Raw genomic sequence first — 11678 nt, 5'->3', positions numbered from 1 at the left:
CCAGCATTCATAAAAATAAAACAAAACGCACCCCTACACTTACCAAATTTCGCCAAACGCAGAGATAAGCAACGACGATAGAAAAGGGCCAAAAATAAATAACAAAAAGAAGGAAAATGGTAGTAAAAAAGGGAATTTCAGCTGGAAGAAAAGAAGAAGAAAAAGAAGAATATGGAGAAGGGGAAAATTTGCAGAAGAATTTCGGCAGCGAGGAAAAGTAGAATGTTGGGTAACTCTCCAATCTCTTATTTCGCTCCCATTAAACCACATCTATTGCAACTACTCAGTGTCCCAAACCATCTCAAACACTCTGTAATGCCAAAAAAATTTAGAATCCTTAATTTTGTACTATCTGACACAAATTACATGTTTGCTTTACTGGCTTAGTGATTTGAGTGGCTTTGAGACTGTTTGAGAAGCCTGGGTTCAAGTCTTGGCTTTTGCAAAATTTTTAGTATTGCTCTTAAATGAATCTGGACACTGTCATATAGGCCTTATAAATAATAGTGCTTATTTTATAACACAAAGAGAGCGTGTGGTCTAGTGGCAGGGTGGCATGTTGCTTTTGCTGGAGGACTTGAGTTTGAGTCCTGGGTTGCACAATAGATTAATTATTTTGCAGTTGAGCTGGGTAGGAAGTGGAGTTGGACTAAGACTCTAAGGTTGAATTAGTCATGAGAGTTTGAATAGAGTTTGACTGGGATGTTAGAGTGTTTTGTTGAGAGAATCAGGGAGAGATATTAGGAGAAAATCAATGAGTTTGAGGGTGTAGATGTGGTAGTGTCAAATTGGGTTTCTAGCTACTCAAAATTTCGGCTGTAACTCTTTTGGAGGAGTATTCCTTGTTTCGGTTTCTCATTTTGGCACTTTTCTTTTGCATTTTTCTCTCTGGCCGAATATTTTTAGTTCGTAAAAACGTAAATCGCACTTTGGTCAATTGATGGTAAGCTGAGTGCTTCTTTGTACCTTTCGAGTTTGTGGTTTCTGTCTTTCAATTTTCTCTCCTATCCGAAGCTCTTTTTTCTCTCTTCTCTGTGTTTCTTTTCCTTTTTCCCCTTTTGCTCCCTTTTTATTGGTGAACCGGTTACTTACTGTCCTTTCTTCTCATTTTTTTAATCCCTTTCGATTGGTGTCATTGGTTCATGACCGATTCTCTACTCATCATCTCTTCATCTTGTTGCGGTTTGACGACTGTGGTAGGTACATTCAACTCTTGTTTTTTTTTCTTTAATCTTTTTCTGGTAACCTCTGCTTTAAGCCGAATGCTCTTCCCTTCTCTTGTACTCTTATAGCTGATTCTTGTCCTCTTTTTTTAGTTGTGCTATTCTTTCGATTCTCAGAAGTTTCCTCGAGAAGTAAAGGAGTTTTGGTGATATTTAGCCGTCAAAACTGTTTTCTTATCACTCGATTTAAGGTAAGTATGTGGGCTAGCATGTGGGGTGTTGGCTGAATGCCCTATCTTTGGTTTTGAGTGTTATTTAGGCAATAAGTTTCGATTCAAATCTTTGGATTATGTGATTGTTGTTAATGGGTTCCCTGAATAATGCAGCTTTTTAGCAAAAGAAGGTGTGGCCAACCTTCGATTAACATTATTGACGGGTTAAACTTCATTCGTGGATTAAGACAAGTGTTGTTACTGTTATTTTTGGGATTAAGTATTAGTAAGAACGTGTTGACCCTAATGCTAAACTTTAACCGAATGTCTTGATTAATGTATTTTCATGTTCGAAGGCTTTCCGCAAGTATTCGCAACCAAGTGTGTAATCACATCCCTTTCAACTGTAAAACGGCAAAAGCCAAAAAGCTGAACAGTCAAAGATACGGCGTTTGAGGCCACACAAGCCTGCGATCACTCGTGTGGTAAACCAAGCCCATGAATCATGGGCGTAAGATTGTAGAGGCCACCATGGGCGTCCTTATGGGCTTAGGCTGTTTTGGGCCATGTTAGGCCGAAATAGGCCGTGTGGGCTAATGGGCTCATGAACACTACACGGATAAAATCCACGATACGTGGTAGTTACTGGACTGAGCTGTATAATTCACATGGTCGTGGTAATTTTTGGGCTTGTTGGGCCACACGGGCGTGTGGGCCTACTTAGGCCGCATAATAGGCCCTGGGCCCTTTTACACTGTTTGGATCGTTAAGGTTATACGAGTCACTCGAGGCGACTGTAGACCTTCTGATGGGTCAGAAAGAGTACCTAGGCCCCAAGACGATAAAATGACCAAAATACCCCTATAGGGTAAAATAATTATTTTACCCCTCAAGGGTAAATGACTGATTTGTGCTATGATTTTACTGTACTGAGCATGACATTCTGCATACTTGTATGATTTATGACATGACATTCTGCATAAGGTTGGGACACTGTTAAGGAGGAAGTGTATTATATTGGTGGCTTCGCCACATATACTGTTACTGGTGGCCTTGCTACATATACTAATATCGATGACTTTTGTCGCGATATCATATCGGGCACCTTCTTTGTGATATTGGTGTGTTGGTTGGGTGGGTCGACTTTGTCCCCACATGATGTGTTGTTGGTACGGAGTGGTGTGTTGACTGGTTTGGGATGGGTTGCATTATCGAACCACACTGTTACTGTATTGGGCTAAAGCCCGCTCTATTCTATTTCTGAGTAGGGCTCAGGCCCAGACTATTACTGTATGTTGTATACCGATCGACTGATAGGGGATTACACACTGAGTTTTCCTAAACTCACTCTTTCTTTTTTACTGTGCAGGTAATCCCCAGCTCTAAGCGATTTGGTGTTACGACGGACTCGGAGGTGGCCACACGACTGCAATTAATTTACATTTGGTTTTATTTATACTTAAAGTTTCGTTTTGGGTTTATGTTTTTGTAATAAGGCCATTTATGCGATATAATTTTTAATTGGGCTTTTATCTATTTACTTAAACTACTAGTTTTAAGAAGTCGTGTTTCCAAAAAAATAATAACCATTTTTCAAAAATACGTATTTCAACTTCAAGGTTTTAAAAGCTTTCGCAAAACTTAAACATATTAGTATATCGAAAGTAATTAATCTGGTAAAATGTTTTGACAAGATGATTTGGTAATAGCAAAGAACTTGACTCATTAAAGTTTTTGCAAAGACACTTTGGTGTGACACACCAGATTCAGCCATAACGTCTGGGTCGGGTTCGAGGTGTTACACACACCCACGACATTAGCAGCAAAATTAATGCCTCCGCTCCGACTCAAACCCAAGACCTCCCTCACACCCACACTCCACTTATCCACTAGACTAGCAAGCCCATTCTTGCATATTTTAATAAACAAATACTTATAAGTCTACTAACCAAAGGCAAGGTCTTATTCAAATAAAAACCAAAATTTTTCCTAAGCTAGGGCTTGAACTTGGGACCACTCACACATACCCAAACACTTAACCACTGAAACAAATACACTATTGTACTAAATAATTACGGAAGCATATTTATAAAATTTGGGGCGTTAGTTCTGATTATTACTTCGATTCTTACTCTCACTTCGATATATTTTCTCTTCTCATCCTCTTTTTTATGGTTCAATTTTGAATTTTTTTACTGATATTTTTCTCGTTGATTAGAAAACAATGGGAAAGTGAGGATTTCTTAGTGTTGACTTTAACATTTTTGTGAAGAAGCTTCAAATGTGAGTTGAAAGTTTCTATCTTTTCAAAAATTACAGCTTGTTGAGTTCAATAGTTTAAGAAACAAGTCTCTAGTGATGTCATTGGTGCTTGTCGAAGGAGATCGGATGGTGGCCTAGCAACGTCAGTGAAATGGGTGTTTGCAAACCATACCTTGAAAATTTGCAGTTGCTTACTACCTTGCTCTCGTATTAGTAGACAAAAGTAGACAAAAGAAAGTCGAGTGGTGGTCATTGTTGATCGGAGAGCTCACCGGAGAAGGTCGGATAGTGGCTAGAAGTGTAAAACCAAGACAGCTAGGGAAGGAAAAAAAAAAGAGGGGAAATGAGAAGGAAAATGATAGCCTAAGAGGATTCTATGTGGCAGTGCGCGAGTGGCTAGCACTGCCACGTTAGCAGAAAAGTAAGGGTGTTAGGCTCAGGTACCAAACAAGTGGACAAAAAAAAAGTTTGAGTACTAATCTGGGACAAAAAAAACCATAAGTACCAATCTGTGAGAAGTGGACAAGTTCAAGTACCAATTTTATATTTTTCCTCAAAAAGAATGATAATATTTTATGTAGAAAAAAAACCTAACCATTAAGTTGGAAGAATGCATCAAATTTAAGGGTTAAATTAGTATTTAAGCCTATACTTAAAAGTTAAAAGTTAAATATCTTAATTTTAATTTCACTATCACCAAATATTAACTGAAAAATGTATATAAAATACAAAAATCATAATTTTTAATTTAAAAATATTAGTCCATTCACATTTTTTGGTAGATTGTTCTATTTTAATGATTTGGTTAAGATTTAAAATGAAAAGATAAGATGATTATAAATTTTAAAATTTTAAATATAACGACTAAATCGTAAATTTGTCAAAGTATAGTGACTGAAAGCATATTTTAAGCTAAAATATTTTGCTTTCAATTGCCTGCTCTGCAGCGAAGCCAACCAACATAAAACAGCAACTGGACTGGTAGCTGAACGCAATAGTCTTGTTGGTGTTCTTAAATTATAATTTTTTTTTCTCAATTTCATTTTTCCCTAGCTCAAAACCCTAGATTTGATTTTCTAAGAGGGAATAAAAAGTAAATGTCGTTGGATTCTATCTCATCTTCGTCTTCTGTTGATGAGTCCACCGGCTTAAACCGTAATTCCGATCTCGAACCGGTTGATGAACAGTTCGGTTTGTTGTCATTGACCGAACCTGTCGAATTGGAACCTAATCGTGGAAACGGCTATGGAGTCGCCAATGGATCGTTGAATCGGGAGAGAAGCAACGGCGAGGAAGAGTATGAACGATTAACAGTGCAGAATCGGGAAATATTTGGCGACGAAAGGCCTTCGAGTCCTAGCAGTAGTGGGTATGCCGGTGAGAGAGGGAGCAGCAGTGCCTCGACCGCGTCGAGGATCGATGGAGCGAGTGAGGTTGACGGTGATGAGATTCAGGAAGTAAGGAACGATTGTTCCCTCGAAGGATTCTCCGATACTCAGGCCTCCGCTTGGGTACCGGGTAAACGTCATGTTGATGAGGTTAGTCATTTCACATATCATTATCCTACATATTCATACACTGAATTGTAGAATTGGGAATTTTTATGAAGTTTAGGATTAGTCAATAACGATGTTATGGTTTGAATGTAAAAAAAAAGGAGCTATTTTAAACAATACTTGCTATATTATATCATGTTTAATTTATAAGTGAAGTACAGGATGATGGTTCAATATCATGGAGAAAGAGGAAGAAACACTTCTTTATTTTGAGTAATTCTGGTAAACCAATATATTCCAGGTGTGTCAATAGTTCCTACAAATTTAACTAAAAACTGCTTGCTTATGAATTCTGTTTTAATTTTTTTTCCTATACATTTGGCTTCCAGATATGGAGATGAACACAAGCTAGCTGGTTTTTCAGCAACATTACAAGCCATCATTTCCTTTGTGGAGAATGGGTACTTGGCTGAATCTAGCTTGCTTGGTTTTTAGTCATTATTCTTGTACTTAATCAAATGTGATTATTTGGGCTACCTTAATTCTTTTTATGTCAGTTTTTTAAGGAATTTTAACATTTTATTCATTGTTTTTCAGGGGAGATCGTGTCAAATTGGTCAAGGCTGGGAAGCACCAGGTGTTGTTACATTTGCTATTTCTGGATTTGAAATTTATATACTTTCTAATTTTACAGCCCTGCAATCTGTTGTTATTAGATTACTTGCATTTGAAATACTTTCTCTTCCACATAGTGATTAATCTTCTCAGTAGACCTTTGAAGTTTCTTCTTTCACATATTGAACTTTAGAATTAAACATTGAGGATCTGCAATTTTGTTACTGTTTTGCATTTGTCTTAAGTAGCTTAGTTTCATTAAAAGGGGTGGAACCTTAATCCTCAAAATGGTTATGGTTTTGTTATGTTTGGCAAGACATGTCAATTAATTTTCAAAAGAAAAAGTGAATGATGCAATAGCAGAATGTTTGGCATTATTTGAAATAGGCGCATTTACATGAAAAGTTGTGTTGTTGGCCTCATCAATACAGTACAGCTTGATAAAAAAACTGTCATTTTTTCTTATTCATTTGGTATGGAATGCCTAAACATTGAAGATCCTACTTTCCCTTACAGAATAAAGCCTTATCTTTTGATGAGTGATGTATGGGATAATGTATTTGTTGTTCAGGTGGTCTTTCTTGTGAAAGGACCAATTTATTTAGTTTGCATCAGCTGCACAGAGGAGCCCTTTGAATCATTAAAAGGACAATTGGAGCTTATTTACGGCCAGGTATCTCTTACAGCCTCCCTCACAAATCTCTTCTTTTGGATGGATGACTTTGGTTGCCATTGCATCTTCGAGGCTTGCTAATTTCCCTTGATCAAAATATTTTGTCACCTTTTATTTTACTTGTTTATAAAGTCACCCAAAAGTGTTTCTCATACTGATTCGCTTTGAATGGTTATGAAATGGATGCAGATGATACTTATATTAACGAAGTCCATAAATAGATGCTTCGAGAAGAATCCTAAGTTTGACATGACACCTTTGCTTAGAGGAACAGATGTTGTTTTCTCTTCCCTCATTCACTCCTTCAGTTGGTGCGTTTTCATTAGTTTTTTTTTTTTTTTGCATGTCTAATAAATAATAATGTTGAATCTCTCCTCTCCACACGCTACCATTTGTGTTTTCTTCCCTTAACAACTCCTTCAGATGGTGTGTTTCACTGGGTTTTACTAAGATGTTGGATCTCTCCTCTCCTCTTCTCAGCCCACCCCACCCCACCAACCTCATTTTCTGCTTTCATGCTCAACCCTTGAAAACAAACCTACTGGGGTTTTGACTTATTTTAAATTAATTGCAAGATTTTCAGTTCTGATTGTTTAACAATTTGTCACATTCCAACTCTGGTTGTAAAAATTGCTTCTGTGTTCAGAACAGGATGATGTGTGTTGTTATTACATTTATGTTACTTGTGGTATTGATGAGATGTGAGTTACAATATTCATTTTCTTTCATATTTTACTTGAATGATACCTTCTAATTTTTTATTCTTTAATTTTTCAGGAACCCAGCTACCTTTATTCATGCATACACTTGTCTTCCCCTTGCTTATGCAACAAGGCAAGCTGCCGGTGCTATATTGCAAGATGTTGCTGATTCTGGGGTGCTATTTGCCATACTAATGTGTAAACACAAGGTAAAAGTCCCTCATCCCTTTTTTTCCCCTAAAAATAAGGACATCTGTGTTTTTGTTATTTTACTTTCCAGTTTAACTTCGTAAGATTTACTGCTCGAAGCATTTTAATTACGACAAGGTCAATTTCAGGTTATCAGTCTTGTGGGTGCACAAAAAGCCTCTCTTCATCCTGATGATATGTTACTACTTTCGAACTTTGTGATGTCATCAGAATCATTTAGGTTAGTATAACCAATGTCAAGTCTTTAATCCCCTTGCATTTTTTAAACTCCATAGCATATGCCTTCAAAAGCACACAGGATTAATGATGACTCTTTTGGCTTGGATCTGTTGGTTTTATGTGGATTTCTAGCTAACATTGTTTTGGTAAATCAGTAATCTCAATAACATTGTAGCTTATATGAAGGGTCTTCCTGATGTTCCTGATGAACTATAAACTGAATTTCCAGCTAAGAAACTTGTTGCACACTATTAGCAACCTGCATGTTTACTAGCTCTTCTGGTTTTCTGCAGCTGTTTTGTGAAATGCTTCTTCTTAGCAGTTTTTTTTTCTTTTTTCCCTTTTCTTCTTCTGTAGAGATATGTGGAGTTAATGTCTTTTTGTGCTGATGATTTCATGGGCTCTTGGTTCTTATGAGATCCTCATGCTTTATGCAGGACAGCAGAATCATTCTCACCAATTTGCTTACCAAGATATAATCCTATGGCATTTTTGTATGCATACGTTAATTTTCTTGATGTGAGTTGACACATGGTTCACGATAGGTTAATTTGGTGCAACTTCTACTAATACAATGCTGTCATATTTTTTCCCCCTACCTTGATCATGCCATCAGAAAAGGACAAATTTACTTTCTTTTGGCAGGTTGATACCTATTTGATATTGCTTACTACCAGATCAGATGCGTTCTATCATCTTAAAGATTGCAGGTAAATTGTATTTTCCTTATTTGATAGTGATGCTAGTGAACTTCGGTTATAACCTTACCAAATTCTTCATCAATTGACTGCATATCTTGAGTCTGACCTTTGACCATCTAACCAAATGGAAATATTCCCAGATTTAGTTGCCTCTATGGCTTACCAGTGAAAGCACATTTACCTCTTCATGTTAGAATGTTGACCATTAAGAAATTTGACTGAAATTTTATAGGATTCGCATAGAACTGGTTCTCTCGAAGTCCAATGTTCTTAGTGAAGTTCAGAGGTCAATGATCGATGGTGGAATGCATGTAGAGGATTTGCCGCTTGACCCATTGCCTCGATCGGGATCATCACCTCACCTTGGCCAGCAAAGACTTCCAACTGATTCGCCTGAGAGGCTTCCAACAGATTCTCCTAAGAGGCCGAGGGAACCATTTATTGGTATTGGCGGTCCTGCTGGACTTTGGCATTTCATTTATCGTAGTATATTTCTTGAGCAATATGTATCTTCTGAGTTCTCACCGCCACTTAGCAGTCCCCAGCAACAGAAAAGGTTTGTTGTATTTTGGTTCACTGGGTCAATTGAACTTCTTTCATGTTTAATGGTATAATGTATTTTGGTACACCGGGCCAATAGATATAGCAATATGTATAAAACTGGTTTTTCATTGTGCAGGTTATATAGAGCTTACCAAAGACTGCATGATTCCATGCATGATAAAGGAATTGGGCCCCATAAAACTCAGTTTAGAAGAGATGAAAACTATGGTAAGTCTCTTTCTGAGACATTAACTTTGCTGACATCTGAACTATAACACCATATAGCAGAAAGTTACTTTGTCACAGTTTTGTTTTTTGGTTTTGCTGTTTGAATCTTTTCAGCAATCAATACTTTCCCTTTCCTAATGTTATGTGTATAGTTAATGGAAAACAGTTTCTTGGGAGTTTTTATTTTACTGTCTTGAAATTAATATGATTTTTCTGTCAGTTTTACTCTGCTGGGTTACACAAGATTTTGAACTCTATGCGGCATTCGATCCCCTTGCAGACAAGGTTTGATTCAACATATATACATATACATATACATATATAATTGGTCTAATAATGATTTTAGTTCCTCTGTTATGCTGAAATTTGCAATTTAATCCTTCTAATTTAATGTTACATAATCCGGTCACTTGACTTTTATAATGTTATTAGTAGGTCCAAATTGATAACTATTAAAGTGATGACGGGGATTTTCATGAATTTGTTAATCAATAACAGACCAACAGTGCTATCAATTTGTACCTACTAATAACATCATAAAAGAGGAACCAGAATATAGGAATTAAATCATAATTTTCAACATAGTAGAGGGACTAAAACTATAATTAAACTTGTAAATTTCAACATAGTATTAAATACATACTGAATACATTATTTTGTGCAGAAGAAGCTTTAAAAGTTTCATTAATGTACTGTGCAGGCAGTAGCCATAAAGACTTGCAACAGGGTTTGTCAATGGGTAAAAGATGTAGAAAATGAGATTTTTTTGCAGGGAGCTAGCCCCTTTTCATGGTAATAAAAGTCATTCATGTAATACATAATATGTACTCTAACTTTTGTTTATTAGCACGACCCTCCTTATACTTTTCTCTTCTTCTTTTTTCGCCCCCAGTCTTACAAGTTAGAATTTCATGGTACCCATAGTTAGATGGCCAAATGTATGATTAAGTTTCTAAATGTTTGCCCCTTTCTTTTTTGTTTTATTTTCAATCTTTTCTCCATTGGTGGTTGTGCCACAATAAGTCATAAGATGGTAGAGAAATTTCTAAATTATGCACTACTCTCTTGTAATTTTGTTATATAAAACACAAGTCCTTTACCGATTCAGTCAACTATTAGCTTTTAATTTATAGTTAAATAAACTCTTTAACATCAATTGTTATTTCTCTTGAAATATGGACTTGTATCAGAATAAGTCACAAAGTAGGTACGTATCAAAAGAATTTTTCTTCTCGAAGATATAAGGTTTATTTATGTACAATAAAAATCTAAGAATTTTATTTAGGAAAAGTAAGATAAATTAGAAAATTGTTTTAATATTTTAGTTTTATTTTTACTTGAAGATTGTGTATTAAAATTTTTTAAGCTTTTACTGAATTGGTGTTATGAGTTAATCGAGTGTCAATTTAGGAAAATTATTCAAATATTTTTTGTATTTAAAATAAATTATATTATTCGATGGTGTTTTAACCTTTTCAATTTAAAAAAAACTAAAAAATATGGACATGGATCTGAACCTATGCAAATTGCATTAGTAAAATTTCTATTTTATCACTCAACTAAAATTTATTTTAATATATTTTTATATTTTAATTTTATTACTTACACTTTATTACTTCTATCATCTATCCATAATATTATCTAAGTCTCGATGAGTTGATGTCACGAGTTAATCGGGTATCAATTCAATTAGGAAAATTATTAAAATGTCATTTCATATTTAATATAAGTTATATTATTCGAAAGTATAGTTGATTTAAATTTTATGTTATTTTAAATACATATTTGCATTCTAAATTTGTGATTTTTACACATATACACGTGTGGTAGGATTTTATTAGAATTCTTATATATTTAGTTTTGAGGGAAAAGGTATAATTGAAGGTCCAAGGTTTTGATTTTGATGTATTTTAAAGTGACATGAAAAATAGAGTAATTTAATTTTATATATTTAATTATGGGGCAAAAATATAATTAAGAATTAAAAAGTGTAATTGGATGTTCTAGTTATATCCAATTCGATAGGACCAATCAATTATAGTTGTTATCCAAATATGTTATTTTTGTATAATTATAAATAATTACATCTAAATTAATTATTTATTATTAATTAACTGAATTTAAAATTATTTAAAAACACATTTATCCTTAATTTAACGATACTGATATAAAAGTTCATGGAAGTGGAAGTCTTCTATTCAACTTTCCGCATTCTAATTTTGTTACACAAATAGCAGTTTGAATGGCAATTTTGATTTCTTTGGTTTTATTACTATTTTAAAATATATTTTAAATTTAAATTATTTAATTTTAAATTATGGATTGTTATAGGCATATTATAGAATAATTTTATTATTTAATTTATGGAACAACGTTTCTAGGTTTATCTAATATTTTGGTGTAATTTTATTTATCTATTTTGAGTTTATCTAATGATGGGTTGTGTTTGTGAAATTTATTAAAATATTTTATATAATTGATGTCTATTTTATATTTTTGGTGTCATAAAATTTACATATGTGAGATCTAAGTTCATACTACTAGCATTTTTAAAATATTTTCTTTACCGCTCCAATCAAAGCTTTATTTTTATAAATATTTTATATCTGAAATTTATTTAATCTCATTAATTCATATTGGTTATATAAATTACAT

At 34.5% G+C, this 11678-nt stretch overlaps 1 protein-coding gene across 1 annotated transcript; it reads left to right on the top strand.

Annotated features, from left to right (window-relative positions):
- The first annotated feature begins 4523 nt into the window (after positions 1 to 4523).
- LOC108483807 (vacuolar fusion protein MON1 homolog) lies at positions 4524 to 10165 on the top strand. Its single transcript, XM_017787396.2, has 14 exons — positions 4524 to 5175; positions 5355 to 5434; positions 5523 to 5594; positions 5731 to 5770; positions 6320 to 6421; positions 6611 to 6732; positions 7199 to 7331; positions 7461 to 7552; positions 7989 to 8070; positions 8197 to 8261; positions 8485 to 8808; positions 8932 to 9023; positions 9244 to 9308; positions 9724 to 10165. The coding sequence occupies exons 1-14, from the start codon at positions 4735 to 4737 to the stop codon at positions 9817 to 9819; spliced, it is 1806 nt and encodes a 601-aa protein (XP_017642885.1). The 5' UTR covers positions 4524 to 4734; the 3' UTR covers positions 9820 to 10165.
- Positions 10166 to 11678: the final 1513 nt, after the last annotated feature.

This window comes from Gossypium arboreum, chromosome 1, assembly GCF_025698485.1.
Source record: "Gossypium arboreum isolate Shixiya-1 chromosome 1, ASM2569848v2, whole genome shotgun sequence".
NCBI lineage: Eukaryota > Viridiplantae > Streptophyta > Magnoliopsida > Malvales > Malvaceae > Gossypium > Gossypium arboreum.
This window is presented reverse-complemented; position numbering and strand designations above follow the sequence as displayed.

Excerpts from the sequence above, each read along its gene's own strand:
- LOC108483807 (XM_017787396.2), top strand. The coding sequence starts at position 4,735 with ATGTCGTTGGATTCTATCTCATCTTCGTCTTCTGTTGATGAGTCCACC. Across the intron at positions 5,176-5,354 it reads GTAAACGTCATGTTGATGAG|GATGATGGTTCAATATCATG; the intron begins GTTAGTCATTTC and ends AGTGAAGTACAG. Across the intron at positions 5,435-5,522 it reads GGTAAACCAATATATTCCAG|ATATGGAGATGAACACAAGC; the intron begins GTGTGTCAATAG and ends TTTGGCTTCCAG.